Genomic DNA, 25,121 nt, shown 5'->3' with positions numbered 1-25,121 from the left:
GGCAGAGGGGCAGGTGGGCAGGTAGGCAGAGGGACAGAGGGGCAGAGGGGCAGGTGGACAGAGGGACAGGGGGCAGAGGGGCAGAAGGGCAGAGGGACAGAGGGGCAGGTGGGCAGGTGGACAGAGGGGCAGGTGGGCAGGTGGACAGAGGGGCAAGTGGACAGAGGGGCAGGGGGGCAGGGGGACAGGAGGACAGAGGGGTGGGGGGCAGGCACCTGCTTCCCCGTAGGACCTCAGCTGGTGGCCATGGAGTCACTGAGCGGAGAGACGGGGAGCGGAGCCGCTGTCCACCGGGATCGGGCACACCACTGGTCTGTCTGGCCTCACCCCCCCCCTTCGGAACCCCAGCCCTCAGCAGACCCCCCGCTGCTGGCAGGCCCCAGGGCCAGGCTGGGAGGGGGGCTCTGTCCCTGCCTGAGGGCCCCGCAGCCCGCCCGCGCTCACCTTGTGATCCTGGTGCAGCCGGATGAACACGCTGGTCCTCCGGTCCCAGGACACGACCAGGCCGCTGCGGGTCTCGATGGCCAGGTGGGTGCCCATGTACCGGATCCTGTAGGGCAGGTCTGCGCCCGGGCCCCTCTGCACCACCTTGTAGGTGCCCTCGTGGAGGATCAGCTCATAGTTCTGCGAGGGGCACAGGGAGCTGAGTGGCCAGCGCTCACCCCGTGGCCTGGCAGAGGCCCCATGGGTGCTCAGGGGCCCACGGCACGGGGCTGGCATGAGGCTGAGCTGGGCTCCTGACATGTCCGTGAACTCCTGGTGAGAGGCTGGGCAGGGCGTGGGAAGCTGGGGCCTAGGGCAAGCAGGGGGGGGCGGGGCGAGGGCACGGGGCGGGGGGTGGGGGGGGGCTGGGGCTCCCCCTGAGGCCCTGCTTGTCTTTCAGCACTTTACCCACCACTCCCCCGCCTCCCGTGCTGCTGCCTCCTGTGCTCCTCGCTGCCCTGGGGGAACACCCAGCCAGAGCTCTGCTCTCTGCCGGGAAACACTGACCTCCCTCTCCTGGAAGGGGCGTCCCCAGGGCAGCAGGCTGAACGGAGGCCCCCAGAGACGTGTCCCTTCCTAAACTCTGAGACCTGGGCACAGGATCTTATTTGGAAAAGGGGTCTTTGCAGATGTGATTAGCTAAAGGATCTCGAGGTGTCCTGGATTGGGGGTATCCCCGTAAGAGAGGAGTAGGACCCACAGAGAAGCCACGTGATGCCAGAGGCAGAGACAGGAGGGGTGTGGCCACAAGTCCTGAGAGGCGGGAGGGGTGCGCGGGACCCTCCCCTGAGCCTCCTGAAGGGCGTGGCCCGGACACACTCAGAGCCGTGCGGAGATGAACCTCTGGTTTTAAGTGGCTGTGGCCGCTTGTGTGGCCACGCCAGGACAGTGCAGCAGGCGGGCCGGGGCTCCCAGGGCTGGGGACCCCACAGGGTGAGCCGTCGGCTGCAGAGGGAGGGAGCGCGTCCCTGGCCACCCCTCACCTCCAGGAAGAGCTTGATGGCCTTGGAGCAGGCGACCCCCGTGGTCCCGCAGGGGATGTTCTCGGTGACGATGCGGAAGGTCCCGTTGGTGCCGTTGCCTCCGCAGTAGTCCTGGGACAGGAGAGACGACGGGCGGATCAGGCCCGGATCCTGGCGGCCTTCGGGGCGGGGCAGACGGGGCGGACGGGGCGGGGCGGACGGGGCGGGGGGACCGCATACCTGGGCCAGGGTGTACTCGCAGCTGCCCTCGAAATTGTACCGCTCGCCGTCGAAGGTGATGAAGTGGCCGTCCCCGTAGGCCACGCAGGTGCCCAGGCAGGGCCGGCTGCTGCACTCCCACCTGCGGTTCCGGCAGGTGCTGCAGGGGGCAGAGGTATGTCCTGCTCACGGCCACGGCGGGGACAAGGACGGGGACCCAGCCCTGCCCGTCAGCAGGGGTCGTAGGAAGCCCTGGCACCTGCAGCCCTGGCATCTGCTGGGCAGAGGCCGGCCCGGGCACCTCTCAGGGAGGGAGGGAACACGAGGGGCCTTCCCAGGGGAGGGGCAGGGCCGGCCTCAGCTCCTCTCTGCCTCCTGCCGAGGACCCTGCCCAGGGCCCACTCAGGCTGCGGTCCGTGTGGCCTTTCAGCTGCAGCTCTCGGCCTCCCCCGCCCCCCCCCCCGCCCCACCTCGGAGAGCATGGACCCACCAGGTGTTGCAGTCGACCCTGATGGAATCCCCAGGCCTGTAGGCGGCGTCGTTGTGCAGACAGGGGCAGTCCTCCTCGGCCACGCAGCCCCCGCTCCCGTCGGACACCAGCCCCGGCGGGCAGACGCAGCCGGACACGCAGTGAGTGCTGAACTGTGGACAGGGCGGTGCGGGTCAGCAGCGCGGCCCCTGCTGCGGCCCAGGGACGCCCACCGGGGTCCTCCAGGCCAGGGGGTCACCCCCGCAGGGCAGGGGTGTGGCTGTGCCCTCAGGGCGGCTGACTCACACAGTCCACGTCCAGCGTGTGGCAGCTCCGGAGGCACTCGGCGCCAGGCGTGCCTGCCGAGGCGTTGCTGCAGTCCAGGTACACCATGGGGGCCGCGCAGCCTGCGGGAGGAGGGCACGCTGGGGCTGTGCAGCCGGGACCCGCCCCAGGCCCGCAGGAGCCCTTCCGCTTCCTCACAGGTAGGTGCCCGCGCGGGCAGGAGGGCGGTACCTGTGCTGGTCTGCTCCACGGCGCCCAGGCAGCTCAGCTTCCCACTCGCGCAGGAGCTACGGGGGATGGAGGATGGGTCTGGGCCGCTGCCCGCTGCCCGCTGCCCACGGACCCGCCCAGGTCCTGGCTGGCAGGGCGCGGGTCCCCAGGCCCGGCCGGAGGTGAGGACCAGGGTCTCTGTGAAGGCCTCCAACCCGCAAAGGGGTGAGGACACGAGCCAAGGGCGGGCCCAGGTGCTGAGGCCGTGGCCCAGCTGGCGAGGGAGCTGCCTCTGGCCGGGAGGGCGTGGGGTCCTCGGGCTGGCCCCCGAGGGAGCACCACCCACCCAGCACCCTCCGAGGACCCTGGGCCCTCAGAACCCCCTCCCGGCCCGGGGAGAGGTCCCCCTTTACCGAAGGGCTGAGGGCTGGGCGGGGAACACGCCCCCCAGGGAACCCCGCCCCGGCCCGCCCCGCCTCACCACACCACTCCGTGGTCGTGCACCACCTCCCCGGGGGCCACCACGGAGCCGCGGAAGTAGCAGGGACAGGCCTCGGCGGGCACGCAGCTGCCCGCGTCGTCCAGGAAGGTGCCGTCGGGGCAGGTGCAGCCGTCCACGGGCACGAAGGCCACGCCGCAGGTGACGTCAGCCTGGCCCAGGGCGCGGCAGGTGGGCTGGCAGCGGTCCACCACGTCGGCGTAGCGCTGGGACTTGGGGCAGGTGCTCGTGTACTTGGCTGGGGGCGGGGTGGGGACGGCATGACGGTCAGTGGCCGGGACTCAGTTTCCCCTCGGGCAGCGGGGGCAGGGGGCGCACCGGGCCCTGGCTGGGCCCAGGAGGAGGCCCGAGGACACGGGTGGGGGTGCTGCCCGGGGCCCCCACTCACTGCAGACGCCGGCCCTCCAGCCGCGGAGCAGCACGCCCCGCGCGGCGCAGGCGCGGACGTAGGCGGACAGCGCGGCGCACAGGCAGTCCTGGCTCTTCTCGCAGTTGCACGTGTCGAACAGGCAGTTCTGGGCGCGGAGCGTGGGACATCAGGGACCCGGCCCGCACCCCGAGCCCCTCCTCCCTGGTCCATCGCCTGGGACCCTGCCCCCTCCCCTGGCCAGCCTGGAGGCCGCCCCGCAAGCAGGGCCCCAGCGCTGCACCCTCCGCGGTGGGCGGGCCGAAGCGTGGGGTCAGCGAGGGCTCTGCCGGGACCAGGGACCAGGGACCAGACAGGGTGGAGGGAGAACCCTGACACAGCAGCGCTGTGTTGGCCGAGGGCCAGAGGAGGGGGCGGGGGCGGGGGGCAGGGCGGAGTCCACAGCTCCCAGAGGACAGACCCCCCCACCCTACAGGAGAGGAGTCCAGTGCATTTGGGGGCTTTGAGCTTCCGGAAATGAGGCCTAGGAGGCAATGGCTGTGGGTTGAGTTGTGTCCCCCCAAAAGGTAGCCCCTGGGGCCTGTGACCGTAACCCTCCTGCAAATAGGGGCTCTGTGGGTGTGAGGAGCACAGGGGCGTCATTGGGGGCCTGAGCCAGGGTGGCAGGTGTCATAGACAAAACTCGCACAGAAGCAGCGACAGGCGGCCACGTGACCCCAGATGCAGCCGGAGCAGGGACATGGGGGTGCAGCCACAGCCCAGGACCCTGGGGCCCCAGAAGCGGGGAGTGGGGACGGAGCCTCCCCCGGAGCGTCCATGGGAGCTCGGCCCTTGGCACAGGGACCCCGGAAAGGGAGGCTGGGAGAAGCTGCAGGGCAGTCCCGCTCCAGCCCCCGCCCTCCCCGAGAGTGGGGTCCCCCCGGCAGGGTCTCACCGAGTGGAAGGGTGTGGGGCTGATGACGGAGTGGCAGGGGGAGAAGGCACCGGCCGGGTCGGTGAGCAGGGAGCACCAGTGCCGGGCGTAGTTCTCTGGGGCGGGGACATGGGGGTCACCAGGCGGCTGACCACCCCCTCCCTGCACCTGCCCCCCAGCCTCTGCTCCACACGCGCGGGCCCTGAACTGGGCTTGGGGCTCACCCACCCGCCGCCTGGGCACTGCTGGCAGGGCAGCGAGATACTCTTCCCAGAGATGGGGTCCCGGCACCCCACCCTGCTTGCCCAGACCCTGCTGTCTGCACGCAGGCCTAGATAGCCGGGTCCCCCAGCCCCACGGCCCCCGAGGCCGGGTGAGACGTGAGGCTTGCTGGGCAGCCGGGCAGCAGCCCGAGGGCCCCCAGGGCGGCGGTACCGTTCTCCACGCTCAGGGCGCAGGGGTCCTCCAAGCTGTTCCTGACGTTGGGGCAGGCGGCCTGGGTCTTCCAGGTGTTGGCGAAGGCGGCGGCCGTGCCCTCCACCACGCCGCTCAGGCTGAGGAAGTCGTCCGCCTGGTTCTGGTTGAAGTTCCCGCAGAGGCCTGGGGCCGGGGGGGGGGGAGGGGGATCAGCCGGCATCCGACCCGGCTGTCCAGCCCGGCCTGCTCCCGGCCCGTGCTTTCTCCCACACCATGGCTGGGTTCCAGAACCATCTGCCGATAGGCTGTGGTGGGGGTCGGCGCCTGTGCACGGCCCCACCGCCATCCTCCGAGGCCCCTCCCTGCTCGCTGCCTCCCGGTCCCCACCGCCGGCCCCCTCCCTCCCGGCTCGGCCCGCTCACCGCACATCTGGCCTCGGTAGGCGGGGTCCAGCCTGAGGACCAGCTGCATGAGGGGCACCAGCTGCACCTCCAGCTGCAGCCCGAGGCCCGTCTGCACCAGGATGAAGAAGGTCGAGGGCCGGAATATGGTGATGTTGGCTGTGGGGGTGGCGGTGTGGTCAGTGGCTGCCCGGAGGCCCAGCCCGGCCACGCTCACCCCCAGTGCCCGAGCCTCGTGCTCCCGGGACGGCCCGGGAGGCGGACACGGGCTCAGACAGGCGTCTGGTGGTCCCGACACCCCCTGCGGTCCAGGAGCTGGGCCGGAGCTCACATGCCCGCACGGGGCGGGACCACGGACACCCTGAGAGGCCGGGGTCCCCGCAGCAGCCACCGGTGGGACCATGGAGACCTCCCTCTGTCCGTGACAACCACCCCAGGCATGTTCTGGACCTGCCCGCAGCCAGAGAGCCCAAGCAGGGCCGGGCGTGTCCGGGCCGTACCTGCGGACACGGGCAGCTGGGTGTAGATGGAGTTCATGAACACCCCGCCACTGGCCTGGATCTGGATGACCTGGGGGAGGAGGGGAGGGGCCGGTCAGGCTGGGGCGGAGCCACCAGAGCCTGGATGGCTCTAGGACAGCCCAGCAGGGTGGCTGCCGGGACCGCGGGGCTCAGGGAGGGCGTTGGAGCCTGCTCCCCCCCCGCCCCCCCCCCCCCCGCTCATCCCTGTCGTAGGTGACGGGGCAGCACCCTCACCGTGTCCCCGCCGTCCATGCTCAGGGTCACCGTCTTGAGGCAGTTCTCGTTGTCTGTCAGGCCGCACTTCCGCAGCTCGGCCAGCACCGTGAAGCCGCTGTCTGCACATTTCTAAGGGCAAAGCAGGGCATTGTGTGCCTGCCTGTGTGTGCAATGCACATGTGTATGCGTGCACCAATGTGCACACGTGTGTGGGCATGTGTGGCGCATGTGTCTGAGTGTGCATGTGTCTCTGAGTGTGGGTGTGTCTCTGAGTGTGCGTGTGTCCCTGTGTATGTGTTGTGGGCTTGTGTGGCGCATGTGTCTCTGAGTGTGCATGTGTCTCTGTGTATGCGTGTGTCTCTGTGTATACGTGTGTCTCTGTGTATGCGTGTGTCTCTGTGTATACGTGTGTCTCTGTGTATGCATGTGTCTCTGTGTATGCGTGTGTCTCTGAGTATGCGTGTGTCTCTGTGTATGTGTGTGTCGTGCCCTGTGTCCAGGCTGCCATGCAGGCTGCAGGTGGGCGGTGGCTCTCAGTGGCCTCTGGCACCTGCAGTCACCTCCAGGGAGCGTGTCTCGGGATCTGGGCGCCCCTCTGCCCCTGTGGGTGTGTGGATGGGACCCAGGAGGGGCCGGGGGGCAGGGGAGGGCTGAGGGCCGGGACCGGCCGCACCTTGGACAGGACGTAGCTGCAGTCGCCGTGCATGTCGTAGAGTTTCTCGTCGTAGGTGGAGATGTGGGAGCCGCCCTGGACGGAGCAGGTGCCCGGGCACGGGAGCTCCTGGCACTGCCACAGTCCCCCCAAGCAGGTGCTGCGGAGGCGAGGAGCAGAGCGGCTGGGTGAGGGGGGGTGCACCCACCCCCCACGCCGCCCCCCTGGCGGGATAGGGTGGGGGCCTACCAGGAGCTGCAGCTGGTGGTGAAGGACGCCCCCGGGGCGTAGGTGCGGCCGCCGTGGGTGCAGGGGCAGCGCTGCAGGGGCAGGCAGCCGGTGTGGGTGACGTCATCGAGCACCGTGCCTGCAGAGGGGTGAGCGGGTCAGCGGGGGCGCGGGCACCGTGAAGGAGGCAGCCCCGGGGATGGGCGGAGGGTCCGGGCTGGGGGCCCGTCCCCGAGGGCCAGGAGGACCTGCCTGGGGGGCAGAAGCAGCCGTCCACGCAGTGGTCCTCGCAGAGCTGGGCGCGCTCGGGGTTGGAGCAGGTGTCCGCGCAGGGCGAGCCGCACTCCTGGTGCTGCATGTTGAGGGGGCACGTCCGGGCTGTGGGGAGGGCACAGTGCTTGGCACCCCGGCGGCTCGATGGGCAGACGGGCTGCCTCCACTCCCACTTTCCCTGTGTCCCCAAGGGTCCCCCAAACCACACCTGGGCTCGGAAGGCCCTGGGCTCCGGAGCCTTAGGCCTGCTTGTCTGACCTCCCCCCCACCCCCAGCTGCCTCCTGTGCCGAGGCCGGTCCTTGCTCTGGGTCCCCCGGCCCCGGGCCTGCCATGTTCCCCTCTGCTCGCCTGCCCTGCTGTCTGTGGGCCCCCGAGTGGCTCCACCTTCCCGAGGCCGCCCCCCCAGGTGGCCCCCGGGGTCTCCCTGGTCACCCCCTCCCCAGGGACTCCGTGAGGGTGACGGGCACTCACGGCAGAGGTCGGGGCCCCTCCAGTTCTGCGGCTGCCCCCCCGCGTGGGCGCACTGGCGGGAGTACTCGGCGAAGGTGGCGCACGGGCAGGTGGGGCAGCGGCACAGGTCCTGGGCGCAGGCGGCCACGTACTCGTCGGCGGCCACCAGCCCGTTGCACTGGGCGAAGGCCGGGCCCAGCAGGGTGCGGCGGCAGAGGTCCTCCTGGGAGCACAGCGCCGGCTCACGGCCTCTGGGCGGGACTGAGTGGGGCCCCCTCTTCCTGGGGGTTCCTTCCCTCCCCCGCCCCCCAGCCTCCTGCTCAGACACTGAACCTCCCCCCCACCCCCCAGGGAGGGCTCTGCTGGGCTCTGGGAGGGACACCCACCCTGTGCCCCCACCCAGGAAAGGGGCAGACCCTCCCCCTGCAGGCGGCTCCAACAAGGGGGGTGGGGCCCGTCCACCCTGGAGCAGCCCATGGAGGAACTTCCTCCTCCGCCCCCCGCCCCCCGGCCGCAGCCTGACCAGCAAGCTGGGGGAGCTGCCACTCCGAGCCCTGATTTAAGGCTGGGGGTCCTGCTGGTTGAGGGGGGTCCAGAGCTTTCAGACGGGGTCCTCCCAGCTCATCAGCAGGGCTCCCGGAGGCCCCCGCCCTTGGCAGGACTGTGGGGGGTGTGTGTATCTCCTCACGCAGGTGGGCACACGCTCACACAGGGCCACACGCACTCTCAGGTGTGTGCGGAGGGAAGTGTGTGGGTACAGTGGGTGCACCTCCAAAGTGGAGGCAGAGTCCTCGGCTGCCCCGGCTCTAGGAGGCCCTCATCACCTGGACACCAAGGTCCCAACCCAGGAAGCCTGCGCCCCCCGCCCCCGCCTTCCGCACACCCCGGGCAGGGCTCACCGCATCCGTGCAGTTGTCGGCTGGGCCGGGCTGGGGGTCCTGGCACTGCTCCGTGGGCCCGTCCAGCTTCTGCAGGTTCCCGAACTGCAGAGGCGTCAGCCTGGCGTCTGGGGGGAGGGCTCCGTGTGGGCTGCGCAGGGCCGGCTGCCCAGCCCGGGACCCCCACCCACCCCGCCCTGCTTCTGCCTGGGGCCCCGAGAGCCCCAGCCCCCCGCCCGCCTGCCCAGCCCCCGCTGGCCACCCGCACGCCCCGACCCGGCGGCACTCACTGTGGGCGTAGAACTCGCTCACGGCCGGGAGCCCGTTGAAGTCCCCACAGAGGCCACACGTCTGGTTGGCGTACTTGGGGTCCAGCTCCAGCTGGGGGCGGGAGGGGCAGCTCCAGCTCGGCAGCCCGCAGCCCGGCAGGGCCCCTGCTGACCCCCGGCCCCCCCCATCCCCCGGGGACTCCCACAGCCGGGGCGGGAGGGCGGGCCTCTCACCAGGGCACTGTCCTCGCCGTTCCACATGAGGGTGAGCACCAGCCGGACGCTGACCTTGACGTAGTCGCTGCTCCGCTCCACCAGCAGCCCCGCCCGGCTGAAGGGCAGCTCCTCCCTGGGGTGAGAGTTCTGGTCCTCCCACCGCCCTGGGTTCGGGGAAGGTCCAGGGCCCTCCCCGTGGCTGCCCCTCCACCAGCCCACGGGGGTCTGACCCTCCCGCCACGCGGGGCTCACCGCCGCCCGTCGATGAGGACGGAGCCGTTGGACACCTCCAGCACCAGCCCCTGGGCCTTGAGGACCACGTGGGTGATGGTGGGGCTGGAGCCGGCCAGGCCGCGGCGCAGCTGGACGTTGAAGTCCTCGTAGGCGGCCCCGCAGTGCGCCGAGAAGACGTAGTTGCAGCGACCGGGGAAGCGGAACACGTCGCCGTCGAAGGTCTTGTAGTGGAAGTCGCCCCACGTGCTGCAGACCCGCCCGTTGTGCGCCGGGTTCAGGGCTGAGGGAGAGCGCGGTGGAGGCCCCGCTGGACGCCACGCCTGCGCCCGGCTCCCCGGGGGAGGCACGCAGTTCGGGAGTGGGGAGCCGAGAGGCGGCCCCCCTCTCACCACAGCACTGCCTCCCTCCCGTCAGCACCTCTGACTCCGGACCCCGGCGCCTGCCCAGCACCCGGGGCCGCCCGGAGAGCGGTCTGCGGACAGGCTCCCCGCTGTGCCCACGGCCGCCCGGGAGAGCGGTCTGCGGACAGGCTCCCCGCTGTGCCCGCGGCCGCCCGGGAGAGCGGTCTGCGGACAGGCTCCCCGCTGTGCCCGCGGCCGCCCGGGAGAGCGGTCTGCGGACAGGCTCCCCGCTGTGCCCACGGCCGCCCGGGAGAGCGGTCTGCGGACAGGCTCCCCGCTGTGCCCGCGGCCGCCCGGGAGAGCGGTCTGCGGACAGGCTCCCCGCTGTGCCCACGGCCGCCCAGCTGCCCTCAGCCCCAGCTCTACCCCCGATCCGTGACCCCAGGACCGGCAAACACCCGCCCCCAGCAGTGGGGCATCCACTCACGGCTCATGGTGGGGAGGACGGTGATGGGCGGGAGGAAGATCGTGCGCTGGGCTGCGGAGTGAGGGCAGGGCGCTCAGGGGACGTGGCCAGGCAGCCACGCCCCTTCCCGGGACCCCACCCTCCTCACTGCCACCCTGGGGAGTGGGAGCCTCAGGCCAGCCCTTACCCACCCCAGGGAGCCCGGACTGATGGCTGCCCCTGCTGGGCCCTCCCTGCCGCCCGAGACAGGCTGAGACAGGCTTCCGCTCGGGGCTTTTGTGTGAGTGTGTGTGCCCGTGTGTGCATGCATGTATGAATGTGTGCATGCATGTGTGAGTGTGTGGACATGTGTGTGCCTATTGTGTGTGGACATGTGTTGCACACTGTGTGTGTGAGTGCATGCATGTGCGAGTGTGTGCATCTGTGTGCATGTGTGTGCGTGTATATGTGTCGGTGCATTGTGATGTGTGGACATGTGTGAGTGTGCATGTGTGTGCATGTATGAATGTGCGCACGCATGTGTGAGTGTGTGGACATGTGTGCACACTGTGTGTGTGTGAGTGTGAGCATTTGCGTGTCTCCTTTGCGCCTTCGTGTCCTGGCTTCTAACTCAGACCCTGCACACCCCCCTCCCTGGCAGATGGACTCCGGGAAGGTCTGTGTGTCACATGCGGATGGAGACAGGGGTCCGGCCCCCACCCGGCCCCTTCCGCCTGCTGGGCCGCGTACCAGTGTCCATCCTCCGACTGCCCTTGGCTGCCTCTGTGTCTGCCCAGCTCGCCCCTGCGCTGCCCTGGGGTTCTGTGGGGACAGGATGGAGTCAGTGGGGACCGGACACGCCACCCCCCTTGGCGGCCTGTTTGGGTGTCGAGGGGTGCAGGGTGGCGGCCACAGGAGCAGGCTCTGGCCTCTGGTCACTCAGGGACAGGAAGCGGAGCCTCCGCTGGGGGGTTCTGGCAGGGGCTGCACCTTTGGCGCCTGTGCTGCCCCCGCCCCCCGGCTACAGGTCTAGGAGCTGCCTCGTCCTCCTCTCCCTGTGACAAGGCAGGAGAATGGAATCAGGAAAAGGCGGCGGCCCCGCTGGCCCCGGCCACCCCAGGAGAGGGCTCGCCACCCCAGGTCCCTCAGAGAAGGACAAAGACGGGCTTTGTTGGGGGCAGGACACCGGAGCCCGGGAGGCTCCCAGGCATGACTTAGCAGAAACCCAAAACCCAAGACCAGAACCCAAGCGGCAGGCGTGGCAGGTGGGCACCAGGAGCCCCGGCACTGGGTGGCCGAGGTCGCCCAAGTCTGCCTCCTCCAGGCAGCCCCCCGCCTGCCTGACCAGGGCCTCTCTGCTGGGCTCAGGTGGGGCGCCATGCATGTGGCCCAGGACTCCTTCCCCGCGTCTGCCAGGGGTCCCACTCTGGGACCCAGACTGTGCTTTGTGGGGGGTTCAGGGTGGGGCCCCTGAGGTCCCCCGTGGGGCCTGAGCCCGGCGAGGGGCACCGGGGCAGCCGTCACGTCTGGGCTGCTTCCTGCTGGACCTGCCCGGCCAGACCACCGACACTTGGGACGAGGGACAGGCCCTGTGGTCACCTTCCCTCTCCAGGGCCTGCTTCCCGGGAGGTGGCTGCTCCCTCTGCCTGTCCGTCTGTCCACCCCTGACCCCAGACCTGCAGCCCTGACTCCCTGTCCCTGGCCCCAGGCCCCAGGCCCCAGGCCCCAGGCCCCGTGGTGAGAACGCAGGTCCCAGGGCACCTCCTCTGGGGCCCGGCCCGGCTTCCAGAGAACGGGCTCCAGGCAGGACCCTCCTTGGGCGGGGGAACCGGCCGGTGCGCCTGGGTCTCTGTCACTCACCAGGGAAATGCCCGCCGCCAACTCCTCCTCCCAGCAATCTGGGTGCACATGCCCCTCACTCGGGGCCCGCCCTCCCCCACCCCTAACGGGCCTTCAGCCCGGAGGCCCCCGATAGTCATGCCGCCCACAGAGGGATTCGGCCCTAAGAAGAAGGAAGTGGGTGGAGGGGGGGTGCACTCACCGCAGGCCCCCCTCAGGTGCAGGGCCCGGGGAGCCCCGAGGAACCCGCTGAGTGGGGACCTGGCTGTGCAAACCGCAACCGAAAGGAGCCGGGGCCAGGCATGTGCCCCAGGCCTCCCCAAGGAAGGGGCTGGGCCAGGGGCTCAGGGAGAGGCCACCACCCGAACCCGAACCCGAACCCTGCCCCGAGCTCCGGGCGAGGCAAGTGGGGACGGCTCAGCGCTGAGTGCCGGAGGCCGGCGTCTGGTGTCACCTGGCAGCCCTGCGGCTGCATCTTTTTTGTTGACAGTAAGTATTAGGGCTCCTGCTACCGAGCTGCCAGGGACGGCGGGGCCCCGGGCGGAGGGGGCCCCAGGGCGAGGAGGCTGAGAGAGGCCGAGCCACCGGGCGGGGTGGGGTTCAGAAGTGGCCCCTGGTGCTGGGCCCGCCGCCCCCTGCAGCCCTGCTTCGAGGGGGCATTTCACAGCCGCTGGGCTGCCCGAGCTGTCACCGGCTGGCCTCGCGGGGGAAGGAGATGCACCCGTCTGTCTGGGCAGGGACGGGTTTCCCCGGGGGACCCAGTGTCCCCTGGACACGCCGGGTGGGGTCCCGCCCGTCCGTTCTCCGCAGGAAGCCCCAGGCGAGGGGCATGGAGGCCCCGCCGTGAGGGTGGGTGAGGATCCACTCACCTGCCTTCGGCACCCAGAGCAGGGCCAGGAGGGCCCAGGCCAGCGCCCGACACCCGCTCGGGTCACCCATCTGGGGACTGCGGGCAGGCGGTGGCGAGGAGGGAGTGGGCAAGGCGCTCGCTCCCCTGGGGGCCGCGGGCCTTATGTAGCCGGAGGCCTTGGCGCTGTGCCCGGGGGCACTGCCCTCTCCCCCGCGCTCGGTGTTTGCTCTCGGGGAGGGGCCGGAGCAGGAAGGTGGTGCGAGGAGGAAGGAGCCTTGGCCCTGGGGCCCCGAGAGGCAGGACCCCCGCCCCAGCGCCTCTGGGAATCCGCAGGGAGAGGGGTGCTGGCGGCCCCTCCAGACGGCGCAGCCCCCGCAAGAGGGCACCTCGGGGTCCCCCCTGGCTGCAGCCCCCGCCTCCCTCCATAGGGTTGGGGGTTCAGCTCCACATCGAGCCCTGGGAGCCTGGGGGAGGCCGAGAGGTGGGCCTGGGGGGGACAGCGCACCCCCTGTCCTGTCCGAGGAGTGGGGAGGGGCTGCGAGGCCGAGGGCAGTGCTGCTGGCCAGCAGGCGGCCCCGGGTCCCTGTGCAGCTGCGGGTGGGTTGGCCGGCGCTGGAGGCCGGCACCTGGCCTGTGGCGTGGGGGGTGCTAGGAGGCGGCTCTGTGCCCCTTGCAAGTCCCTGGCCTCCTCTTTGTCATCAAGTTCCACATCCAGGGGAGACGGGGCCTTGGGGGTGGACACTGACTCAGTGGCCCCTGCCTGATGCCCCTGGTCACGGCCCGACATAGGCTCCCAGCGGGGGGCCCAGGGACCCCACCTCCCTCCTGAGGCTGCTTGTTAACAGGGGGTCCCGGACCCGCCTGGGCCGGCCCACGGCACTCCATGCAGGACCAATGTGCCCCAGGAGGCCCGGAGGCCCCCAATAGTCATGCCCCCCATGGAGGGATTCGCCCCTGAGAAGAAGGAAGTGGGTGGAGGGTGGGGTGCACTCCACCTGGTTCATAGGTGGATGCTCAGCCCCAGAGCTGTACCAGCCGGGCTAAAATTTATTAAACTGTTTTTTTGGAGCATAAGCTGCAGTTTCTCATGAATCCCTCCGTGGGGGGCATGACTATTGGGGGCCCTTGGGGCCGACGGGTCACCTCAGCAGGGACCGGGGTGACCTCAGCAGGGAGAGGGGTGCTGGCGGCCCCTCCAGATGGCGCAGCCCCCGCAGGAGGGCACCTCGGGGTCCCCCCTGGCTGCAGCCCCCGCCTCCCTCCATAGGGTTGGGGGTTCAGCTCCACATCGAGCCCTGGGAGCCTGGGGGAGGCCGAGAGGTGGGCCTGGGGGGGACAGCGCACCCCCTGTCCTGTCCAAGTGGGACCGACTGGCGGGCAGGGCTTCGGGGCCACCTGGTCACCAACACCCCAGCTCTCACTCTGGCTCATCCAGTGTCCTTGCCCCAAACTTGACAACATCCCTGGTCCCTGGGAAGGGATTCGGGGAGCACAGGGCCCTCCTATGAGCGGCCCCGGCACCTGGGTCTGGGGCCCGAGTGTTCGTTAGGTTTCGTGTCCATCTCCGTCCCTCCTGCCCCCACCCCCGCCCAGCAGGCGGGCGCTGGCACCCAGGGGCGCGGGGACCCAGCGGGTCCCCCCCTGAGCACCGTCCGGAGAGTGCGGGCTCAGGGTCCAGCGATTGAGACATCCCGGATGCCCGGCCCAGCCTGTTTGCTCAGCGAGTTTACCCCTTCACAGTTGAGGGAGCCGAGAACAGAGGCGAGAGGAACCGCGGCTGCCGTCTGCGGCTCTCGAGGCTCCGCGGACGTGCCAGGAACCGCCCGCCCGGCACGCCCTGCTCCTGAGTCCGGCGGGACGCGGCCTCACTGGCCAGCAGAGCCCGGAGGTGAAGTGACCCCGGGCCGTGAATAAAGACCCCCCAGCCCAGGCCTCAGCCCCCCAACTGCCCGCTGCCCCCCACCAGGGAGCAGACTCCAGACGCGGTCCCTGGATGCGGGGGGTCTGGGGCATTTGCTGAGCGCTGGCTGGGTGCCCGGCCGCCCTTGGGCACCAGGCAGGCGCCAGGAGGACGGGCACAGCTCTGGGAGCCACAGGCCTGGCTGCAGGTCCGCTCGGAGCCCCCCTGCGCTGCTCTGGGGGTGCTGCCTCCTGCTCCCCAGAGGGCTGCGTGGACACCGGGTGGCCATGGGGGTCTGGCAGCCCTGGTCTGTCTCCCAAGGGGCCCACATTCCCAGGGAGCCGAGGGGCCCGGTGGTGTGACCCGTGGGCCATGAGCCAGGGCTGGGGGGTCCCAGCGGGGCGGGGGGGGGGGTGACCCAGCCCCAGCGTCTTCCCAGTCTTCCTGGTTTCCACAAAGATCCCTCCCTTGGCCAGTGGCCCTTGCCTCCCCCTCCGTCTCTCCCTCCCTTCTTCCTTCTTCCTTCCAGCAAATTGTGCTGAGCCCAGAGGCGGGGGGGGGGGGGCGCGGGGGGGCTGCCCTGGGCACTGGGGTCCGCGGGACAGGAGAGCCAGGTCCTGCTCCACGGAGCTCACGATGCACAGCCGCCACCGTGAGGGTGGCAGGAGGCACCTGGGAGGGACCCGGAGAGGATGGCGGCTGGGGGCGGGGGTGACAGCTGCGCCGAGGGGAGGGCACGGGAGGGGGGAGGCAGCGCCTGCAAGTTAGGGGACAGCTCCTCCAGGGAGGGGACAGCAGGCGCAGGCCCATTGGAGGGTCTGAAGGCCCTGGTGCGGCTGGGACTGGCACATGGGGAGGAGGCGGAGCCGAGATGGGGCGGGCTTGGTCAGGTGTGGGGGGGCTTGGGCTTACTCTGAATTTGGGGGGCATTGGAGCTCTTACTAGTAAAGCAGGGAAACCATAGGAAATGATTTTTTTGTAGTAAAATGAACGTGACAAAATTCGCCATTTCACCCACGTTTAAGTGTACGTTAGCGGCGTCAATACGTTCGTGGTGTTTATGGCTTCTGCCCCCGTCCACCTGTAGGACGCTGTTATCTTCCAAACCGAGAATCCATGACACACAAGCTCCCCCCGCGCCCCCCCCCCCGCCCCCTGCCGTCTTCACCACCGTCTATGGCAGGGGTCCTCAAACTCCGGCCCGCGGGCCACATGCAAATACAAATATTGTATTTGCTCCCATTTTGTTTTTTTACTTCAAAATAAGATATGTGCAGTGTGCATAGGAATTTGTTCATAGTTTTTTTTTAAACTATAGTCCGGCCCTCCACCGGTCTGAGGGACAGTGAACTGACCCCCTGTTTAAAAAGTTTGAGGACCCCTGGGCTATGGAGCTGCCGCCCCTGGGACCTCCTGGAAGGGGGTCACACCATGTTTGAACTTCTTCCCTCAGCACAGTGTCCTCAAGATTCAGCCATGTTGTAGCGGGTGTCAGCATTCCCTGTCCTTTTTTTTTAAAAAAAGTATTTTTATTGATGTCAGAGAGGAAGGGAGAGGGAGAGAGAGAGAAACATCAATGATGAGAGAGAGTCATGGACCGGCTGCCTCCTGCACGTCCCACACTGGAAATCGAGCCCGCAACCCGGGCATGTGCCCTGACCGGGACTCAAACCCTGACCTCCTGGATCATAGGCAGATGCTCAGCCCCAGAGCCGTACCAGCCGGGCTAAAATTTATTAAACTGTTTTTTTGAGCATAAGCTGCAGTTTCTCATGAAGAATGTCTCGTGTGCCCTTGAGAAGCATGTGTGTTCTGTGCTGTTAGGTGGCGTGCTCTGTAGATACAGGTTAGGTACCAGGTATAACTGGTTTATAATGTTGTTCACATCCTCCATTTCTCTGTTAGTCTTCTGTCTGGTGGTTCCATTCGTTCCTAGAAGTGTGGTGTCCAAATCTCCAGCGATGGCTTCAGAACAGTCATCTTTCACTGTAATTCTGCCGCTGTCTTCTTAATGTATGTTGGGGGCATATAAGGTTTAAAATGGTCGTATTTTCCTCTTGCATTGACTCTCGATCAGTAAATAACATCCTTCTTCGTCCCTCGTTACCTGTTTAAACTTAGAGTTTCTTTCGGCCGGTCGCTGGGTTCCTATTTCTAGGAATGTCCTTTCCCGACCTGCTACTTTGAACCTGTAGGTCTCCCGTTCTCTTGTGCAGACAGCTCAGGGCCGGGATACGTTCTTCTTCACCGCGCCTGCCCATCGCTGCCCTTGGACGGAGGTTTCTTACTTAGGTTTAAAGTCGCTGCTGGTGAGGACGGGCCTGCCCCTGCCGTCGCCCTCCCGGCTCCTGTGCGTCGCCTGGCTCTGTTCCTCCTTTACCCGGTCACTGCCTTCTTCTGTGTTTAGTTGACGTCGTGTAGCAACAGATCTGGATGTTCTTCACATTCCCTTGTGTGTATTGTACAGATGTTTTCTCTGTGGTGATCATGAGCTGACATATAACGCCCTAAAGTTAGAACAGTCTAGTTTGGATGGACACCAACTCAACTTCGGTGGCATACAAAAACTCCAGTCCCCTCGTGTTGCTGTAAAAAAATGACAGATTTACGCCTGTGTTCCCAATGACATAGACTTACAATTATTTGCATGCGTTCGTTTTTAAATCAGGTAGCAAATAAAAAGTGGAGTCACAACCAGAAATTACAATGACAGCGGCTTTTATATTTGCCCACATATTCAGCTTTATTGGAAATTTGTTTCTTCCTGTAGCCTTAATTTACTGCCTAGTGATCATTTATTTCAACCTGAAGGACTTTTTAAGGCATGTCTCCTAGAGTAGGTCCAGCAAGAATCAACTCCCTCAAATTTTGTTTATCTGGAAAGGTCTTCATTTCTCTCTCATTTTTGAAGGAAAGTTTTGCCAGATATAGAATTCTTTGTTAACTGGGTGTGTTTTTTATTTTCCTTTCAATACTTCACATACTGAAGGCCGTCCCCAGCCTTTCTGCATTCCAAGGATTCTAACCATAAATTGGCTAATAATCATACCGAGGATGTCCTGTCAGCGACGCATAGCTTCTCTCTTGGTGTTTTTAAGATTTCCACATTGGCTCTCAGCAGTTTGGTTACAATGCATGTTAGAAGGGGTCTCTTTGAGTTTGTCCTGTTGGAGTTTGTTGAGCTTTTTGGAAGTTTTCAGCATTATTTCTTCAAATCATATTTCTGTCCCTTTTTCTTTTCTGCTGGGACTGTCATTATACGTATGTTGACCTTCTTGATGATGTCCCACCAGTTCCATAGGCTCTATTCATCTCTCTCTCTCTCTCTCTCTCTCTCTCTCTCTCTCTCTCTCTCTCTCTCGTTTTTCCTGCTCCTCAAACTTGGTAATTTTGATTGTCCTGTCTTCAAGTTCATTAAATCTTTCTTCTGCCTGCTCAAGTCTACGTTGAACCCCATGAGTGAATTTTTTATTTCAGTTGTATTTTTCAACTCCTGTTTGTCTTTTCAAAAATAATTTCCACCTCTTTGTTAATATCTCATTTGGTGCATGCACAGTTTTCCTGATTTCCCTTGGTTCTTTGCCCATGTTTCTCCTACCTCTTTGAGCATAGTTAAGACAGTTGTTTTAAAGTCTTTGTCTAGTAAGGCTGATAGCTGGACTTCCTCAGGGATGATTTTTGTAAATTTATTTTGCTCCTTTGAATGGGGTATATATATATATAAGCCTTGTGATTTTGTTGTTGTTGAAAACTGGGGTGTTCAATACTATAATAAGGTCACTCTGGAAATCAGATTCTTCCCCTCCTCCAGTGTCTACTGTCCTTTTTCTTTTTTTTCTTTTTTTCTTTTCTTTTTTCTTTTCTTTTCTCTTCTTTTCTTTTCTTCCCTTCCCTTCCCTTCCCTTCCCTTCCCTTCCCTTCTCTTTTCTTTTCTGTTGTTGTAGCTATTGCTGAAGGCCGTAGTGCTCCCTTTGTTTTGAGACTTTCCCCAACAATTTTTACAAAGACTATTCCTTGCTGTGTGTGATCGCTGAGGTCTCTGTCCCGTTGGTTCGTGCTTCGCTAAGGTTTTGACAGTGAACATGAATATCAGAGGCTCCCCCGTCCTTTCAGCCTGGCTCTGTGCGGAGGCAGCCCCGAGCTGAGGGCCCGCCCCTGGTGGCTGGGCATGGGGATGGCTCTCTAAATGCCCTCACCTTCATGGCGGCTCTAGAATGTCCTAATGGCCCTCAGAGTCTGACCTCAGTTTCTCCAGGCGTCAGATGGCCACCTGTACGCCCCCACCTGTGATCGCTTCCCCAGGAGCCTGTGGGTCCGTGGTCACCTGCAGCTTTTGTGAGCAGGGCCTGCTGCTTTGGCACCTGAGTTCCTAGTTCAGCAAAACAGGGGCCCTGGCGCCAGCCCTTCAGACACCCGCACACGCATGAGAACGGGCGCGCGCAAAGCTGGCAAGTGTGGTGTTCTCTGCGCCTCAGGGCTGTGCGGGGGGGGGGGGGGGGAGGATGGGGACTGGGCTGCCAATTCAAGACCAAAACTGCCACTTCCGGGCGGGGGGTGGGGGGGCAGTGCAAGGATGAGCAGAAGTGAAAAATGCCACAAACTGTCCTATCATGTTGGAGACGGCGTTTTCTCTTGGTTGCCACACACCATGGACTGTCTTCTGTAGTTCTGAAAAGTCGGTTCTCTCTCTCTCTCTCTCTCTCTCTCTCTCTCTCTCTCTCTCTCTCTCTCGTGTTTCTGTGGGAAACCAGGGCTTTCCATTTCCAGTCCACCATATAGTTTTTTGTGTTTTACATTTTTATTATTTTTAGAAAATCTTTGTTGTGGAAGTATTACACATGTGGGTGTATAGTTCTGAAGAGAGAGATGTGCATGAGCCGATGCTGATATAAATGAATAGATAAAAAAAAGGGGGGGGGAGGACAAGGACGTTCTCCCCGGGCGGGGTGCCGAGGGAGAGGAGTGGGGGGACGGAAAGGCCGCGCGGGGCCGACCCCGTGGTGTGGCCGGGGCCAGTGGGGCCCTTCCCTGGTCCCCGAGCCTCTCCCCGGGCCACATGCCTTCCAAGGGCGACAGGGCCCTTTCCCGCGGAGACCCTGGCGGACAGCGATGCAGGCGAGCAGCCCAGCGCTGGCCCGGCTCCCTGTCCCGTGGTCCCGGTCCGACGCCCCGAGAAGGACACGGGTTCACGGCGTCGTCCCTGCTGAGCGCCTGCTCCCACCGGAGCCAGGGGAGGCTGCGAGAGGCCAGGTCTGAGGGTGCCACGCGGCATCACCGCCCGCGCCCCCCTCCCCGAAGGTCATGGTCAGGAAACACGGAGAACGGCTGGGGCCGATTCCAGGTGGAAGGAGGCGAAAGGCACTGCTCATGGGACTCGGGTCCCGGGTCAGATCCCAGATGCGGCCAGGACAGCGGAGTGGAGGGCCCTGCCCTGCTTCTGGGAGACACGCACCCGCCTCCTTGGTGGCGAGGGGGCCAGGGCGTCCTCTCACGCAGCAGAGGTTGAGAAAGGCAGGCAGACGCAGAGCGAGGGAGCGAGGGGGCCAGGGAGGGGCACGCACACACCTGAGCAAACAGGAGGAGGGGGCCGCAGGCAGACAGTGTGACCTGGGGGAGGCAGCCTTCCGTTTCTGCAGCTCATCCCTAAGCTGGAAACCACAGCAGAGCGCACGTCCTCCCGGAAGGTCCGCGCTGGCTGGGCTGATGCTCCCTGCACGGCCGGGAGGGAGGCCGGGTGCGGTGGCCCCGGCTGGACCTGGACCTGGATGGGGGGACACCGTGGTGAGCAGTGGGGGAGGGGCAGGGGGAAGTGGGAAAGGGGGAGGTGGGGAGAGGAACCCAGGGGAGGGAGGCCTTGGTGGGGTGGGAGGGGGGAGGGGAGGGGGAGGGGCACCCTCCATCTTCTGGGCAGAGCCGCCTGAGCTGTCAGAAGGTGTGCGTGAGGCGGCAGGTCCCCCTCCTCCGCTCCCCCTGCTCCTCCCCAGCCCTGGTGACTGCCCTGCAGAAGCAGCACCCCAAACAGGGCCAGGTTTGCGGAGTCTCCCGGGGTCCCCTCGATGGGGAGTGCAGCCAGCTCGGTGGGGACGGCGCGGCCCGCGGTGGACGGTGTGGACAGAGGAGGAGGCCAGGCAGCCCCGGGCCCGTTTGCTCAGGATTAAGCCAGCTCAGGGCCAAGGAAACAGCGGCGGGACCTCCGCCTGGGTCCGTGGCGGAGATTAACCGAGTGTCCGCCGACAAACAGGCCCTCCCTTCCCTCCAGGAACCCCGGTGTTGGCTCAGTAACCACAGAGTTGGCAGAGGGGCCCAGATGTGGCCCCTCACGGCCCCGGCCCCCTCCCTCCTTGCAGTGCTGAAAGGCGCCTGGTACCGAGCCCTGCCCGCTGCCCTGGCCCATCCCGCGAGCCCCTGCTTTCCTCTGAGACCCGGGGGGCAGCAGCTGCCCGCAGGCTGGGGTGGGAGTTCAGGAAGGGGCCTGAGTCTGAAGACTGGGCGGGAAGTCACCCCCTCCATGGGCCTGACTTGGGGCACATGGGACTGAGCCCAGGGGATGGGGGGCCCGGGCCATCGCTGTCACCTGGGGACCATCTGCAGATGCCCAGCTGCCTGGCGCATGCACAGCGGCAGGCTCCCCTGCTGGCCCCCCTGGCGGGCTGGGTCCCACTTAGACGGGCCCCTGAGGGGGGCCACAGCGCGGACAGGCTGGGCCTCCTGGGCGCTCTGCCTGCTCCTCCATTGCGTGGGGCGAGGGACTGCGTGGCTCACAGAGGGACAGGGTGGCGCTGAGCCTGGCACCGGCGGGGGGTGGAGGGGGAGACAGACCCTCAGGCCTGCTGATGGGGAGTGGACTTGGCCCCCCACCCCCTGCTCGTGGTGCCACGTCCCCTGAGCCCCGCTGGGCTGTTTGCCGTGGAGGTGGGGCGGGTTTGTGTCCGGCTGCGTCAGCTCTGGCCTGTCCTGGGGGCCGTCCCTGAATCCTCTGGCCAGCCCCACCCAGGCTGCCCTGCCTGGCACCTGAGGCCCAGGGAGGGGTGGGCACTGGACGAGGTGGGTCCTGAGCCCCAGGGCCGATTCCCGGGGCCTCTGTCCGTGTGTCCGGCTGTTCTGACCCGCAGTCCTGGGCGTATTCGGTCACACCCGAGTTCTTTGGAACTTCAGTCGTGAGCACACTTCCCTCTGGGGCCTGGGACACACGGGCTTTGCAACAGCAACACTTCATGTTTATTTTTTAAAATATCTTTTTATTGATTTCAGAGAAGAAGGGAGAGGCAGAGAGAGGGGAACACCAATGATGAGAGAGAAGCACTGATCGGCTGCCTCCCGCACACCCCACAACCCGGGCCTGTGCCCTGACCGGGAATCAAACTGTGACCCCCTGGTTCCTAGGTCGACACTCAACCACTGAGCCATGCTGACCGGGCTTTATGTTTTATTTTATTTTATTTTTTCTGTAAGGAAATATAAACCTGGTGTGGCCCTCTAGGTGGATGGAGGTGGCGGGGAGGGTGACCGAGACGGGAGAGGCGGGAGAAGGCCCCTCTGTAGCAGCCGGGTCACCGCCTGGCCGTCGGAGCCGCACTGCTGCCCACAGCTGGTGACACACCTGCTCGAGGAACCCCCGCCCCCTCAGGTCCTAGAAACCCAGGGCCCAGTCCTCCCGGCCCAGGTCCCGAGTCGCCCGGCAGCGGGACGAGGCCCACGCTCCTCTCACCCTCCCTGATGGCCTCCCCGGCGGAGAGCTGTGAGCTCCGCAGTCGGCCCTGGGCCGGGACCACCGCCGCCTGCCTCTGCTGGTCACACAGCTGCGCGACCCTCCCCAAGCCCGTCTCCTCCCCGTGGAGTGGTCCTGGCCCTTCACCCGCACCCACCGCTGGGCCTTCCCTCCCAGCCCCTCCTCACCCTCTGCCCTCCCCGCCCACCCCCAGCTGGTCTCCTGCTCCTGTCACCCCCAGCAGCAGGGCCGAGCAGCCTGGCCCTTTCCACCGCCCCCCTCCCCGCCCTGCCATCAGGGCACCTAGCCTCCCGGCCTCCCACCCTCCCCTGCCTGGACGCCCCCTTGGACCCCAGCCACCCCGCCCTCACCCAACGCCCCTTGGTCCCTTCTGCTCCTCCTGCAGCAGCACCGGCTGCGCAGGGAGGCCCTCGGGGACCACGGTGCACCCCTGGTCCCAAGGCCGCTGTCCCCCCGCCCCCCCTCCCCGCGCGGGCAGGGCCATGCCCTCCTGTCCTTCCTCGTCAGCCGACAGGATATTTGAGTAAGACTTTGACGTCGTGCAGATTCTACAGGGAGTTTGCCAACTTCCTCAGGACCCACCCGCTGGGTGGGAGCCGCGCTGACTCACGGACCTGCTCCCCTCTCAGGGTCCTGCTCCGGGTCCGGCCCCCCAGGGCGTGGCCACTCCGCTGGGCCGCGGGGCGGCTGGACCCTGGGCGAGGCGGCTGCATCCCAAGGACATGGTCCTCGGGGCCGAGGGAGTGGAGGCGCCGCTCAGGGGCTGCGCTCAGGGGCTGTTCGGGTCCGGCCGCCTGACTGTTGCCGGTGCCTGCGTTCCCGACCCTGGGCTTTGCCTGCAGCGTCCTGCCCGCGAGGTGTGCCACCGCCCGCAGGGCCCCTGCCTGTGCGGAAGGCTGTCCGGCCCCGGGCGCACCCAAGGGCAGGGGCTGGGTGTCCGGCACGCGGGCCTCAGACCAAGTGGCCTTCTCCAGTGACTCGGTGCCAGGGTGGGAGGCCCAGCACCCGGTGTCCCGGGTGGGTGGGCGCTGGCAGCAGAGGCCGGAGGTAGCTGTGACCTGCCCTGCCCACCACGATCACGGGCTGCCCAGCGAGTCGGTGGTGGGCAGGGTGGCACCGGCCGCGCAGGGTGGCCCTCGGGCGCCACCGGGACGGCCCCCAGTGAGACCCCCGGGGTCATGGGCTCCAGAGTGGCCCAGGGGCCGGGGCTCCATCTAGCCATGTGCCCACTCGCCAGGTGGGCAGTCACCCCGCCCCCTCCTGGTGCCCCGCAGGGAGGGGGAGGCCTGGGCATGGGCCTGGAGGAGCCGCCGTGGTGGCAGGCGGTGTGGTGGCCGCGTGGGCCACGCCCAGCTCTGCAGCTCTTTCCGGTAAGTGTCACTTGCATAACCTGGGGGGCTGCGGCCGTGGGGGGCGGGCAGGGACCCGCTCGGGTTACGTCCTGCCACCGGCCTGGGTTCCAGGCAGGAAGGTCTTGCTGACGGTGGGGGATTAGTCACCTTGGCGCCCATCCCGCCCAAGAGGAAGGGGCGGCTCGCTCCGACACCCGATCCGCTCAGGGGGCCTCTGAGGCTGCGGGTCAGCAGGTCACGGGGCCAGCAGCTCCCAGAGCCGCGGCTGAGAGCTCGCTGCGGGGGAGGGAGGTGCCCTGCCGCCCTGTGGCCGGGCCAGGCCCTCACGCTCGGGCCATCTCCGGCGTGAGCGGCTGCCTGGCCTCCCCGCTGACCCCTCCCCATCTGCTCCCGCCTGGCCGGGACCACCGCAGGAGGGTCAGGCTCGGGTCTGCTCCACTGCCCGCAGCCGGGCAAACAGCCCGTCCGAGGGGCAGCCGGGGGCTGGGGCAGGACCCGCACGTCCTGCTCAGGCCCAGACTCGAAGGACAGGGTGGCCGGGGGTGGGCGAGGCAGCGTGAGCCAAGCGCGCGGCCACATACATCCAGCCTCACCCGGGGACCTCTCTGCCCCGAGACCCTGGGGCCTCGGCCCCTCCGTGGCTCAGCCCTGCCACGCCCCCCGGTGCGGCTGGCCCAGCCTCCACGGACATCAGTCCACGCCGGGACTCCTGGGACCCCTGGCTCAGCTCCCGCCGCCCAGGCCTGAGCTGGAGGCGTGGGCCACGAGCTGCCCCTGTGGCGACTGAACCCCGGAGATGGAGGGTTGGTGCCGTGGCCCCAGTCCCACCTCCGCCCCCGACTCAACCCAGTTCTTGCAGCTGAGGCGGCGTGATTTGGGGGACAGAGCCTTGGGCATCTAGTTCCAGGACGGGGCTGGGACACTGCTCACCAGCTGGGGGCCACGGCACCGGCTTCCTGCGCCCGGCTGCGGACCCCCAGCAGGCAGCGCCCGGCCTCAGCTTCCCTTTGTGAGACCAGGGGAGGAGCCCCTTGCTGTCCCAGAGGACGGTGCTTAGGCCTCACCCTCCACCCTGAATCCTCGCCAGGCTCCTCAGCCCCCTGCCCGGTGTCCACAGGACCCTGAGCCTGAGGGTGGCCCCTGGCGGCCCAACTGTCCAGCCTGCGGGCCCCCAGTCCTGCCGGCCAGCCTCGGCCAGTGGCCAGCCTGGAGCCACGCACCCCACCACGCACCCCTCAGCACTGCCACGCACCCCCAGCACCATCAGCTGGCTGGTGCCTGGTCCTGTCGGTTGGTCTGCTCTGGGGGACCCCTCCCCACACTTGGGACCCCCCCAGGGTTCCTGCGTGGGACCAGCTGTGTCTGAGGCTGACCTCAGCTTCCCTGTCCCCACACTCTCAGCCTCCAACAGCGCCCCGGCCCCCCGTACAGCCTTTGGCGAGCGTGTGGATGGGGGGTCTGCACGCTCCCCTGGAGCCGCCCAGGGAGGGGCCAGGCTTTGG

At 66.7% G+C, this 25,121-nt stretch overlaps 1 protein-coding gene across 1 annotated transcript in view; it reads right to left on the bottom strand.

Moving 5' to 3' along the window:
* The window catches only part of MUC5B (mucin 5B, oligomeric mucus/gel-forming), a gene marked incomplete at its 5' end in the record, with an annotated part of 32,346 nt that extends 18,921 nt beyond the window's left edge, over positions 1–13,425 (bottom strand). Inside the window, 26 exons of the mRNA XM_081099277.1 lie at positions 445–624; positions 1,467–1,577; positions 1,686–1,824; positions 2,155–2,306; positions 2,440–2,540; positions 2,650–2,705; positions 3,110–3,365; positions 3,516–3,642; positions 4,429–4,523; positions 4,843–5,007; positions 5,247–5,384; positions 5,726–5,795; positions 5,981–6,091; positions 6,636–6,774; positions 6,864–6,981; positions 7,095–7,220; positions 7,588–7,789; positions 8,466–8,572; positions 8,735–8,825; positions 8,948–9,062; positions 9,182–9,443; positions 9,992–10,042; positions 10,700–10,771; positions 11,901–11,951; positions 12,658–12,734; positions 13,265–13,425. Coding sequence (XP_080955403.1) covers positions 445–624; positions 1,467–1,577; positions 1,686–1,824; positions 2,155–2,306; positions 2,440–2,540; positions 2,650–2,705; positions 3,110–3,365; positions 3,516–3,642; positions 4,429–4,523; positions 4,843–5,007; positions 5,247–5,384; positions 5,726–5,795; positions 5,981–6,091; positions 6,636–6,774; positions 6,864–6,981; positions 7,095–7,220; positions 7,588–7,789; positions 8,466–8,572; positions 8,735–8,825; positions 8,948–9,062; positions 9,182–9,443; positions 9,992–10,042; positions 10,700–10,771; positions 11,901–11,951; positions 12,658–12,734; positions 13,265–13,425 — 3,273 coding nt within the window. The remainder of the gene's footprint in view (positions 1–444; positions 625–1,466; positions 1,578–1,685; positions 1,825–2,154; positions 2,307–2,439; positions 2,541–2,649; positions 2,706–3,109; positions 3,366–3,515; positions 3,643–4,428; positions 4,524–4,842; positions 5,008–5,246; positions 5,385–5,725; positions 5,796–5,980; positions 6,092–6,635; positions 6,775–6,863; positions 6,982–7,094; positions 7,221–7,587; positions 7,790–8,465; positions 8,573–8,734; positions 8,826–8,947; positions 9,063–9,181; positions 9,444–9,991; positions 10,043–10,699; positions 10,772–11,900; positions 11,952–12,657; positions 12,735–13,264) is intronic.
* Positions 13,426–25,121: the final 11,696 nt, after the last annotated feature.

This window comes from Myotis nattereri (genome assembly GCF_964212035.1).
Source record: "Myotis nattereri genome assembly, chromosome: 9".
Classification (NCBI taxonomy): domain Eukaryota; kingdom Metazoa; phylum Chordata; class Mammalia; order Chiroptera; family Vespertilionidae; genus Myotis; species Myotis nattereri.
Note: the sequence above shows the minus strand (reverse complement) of the source record. Positions and strands in the feature narration are given on the sequence as shown.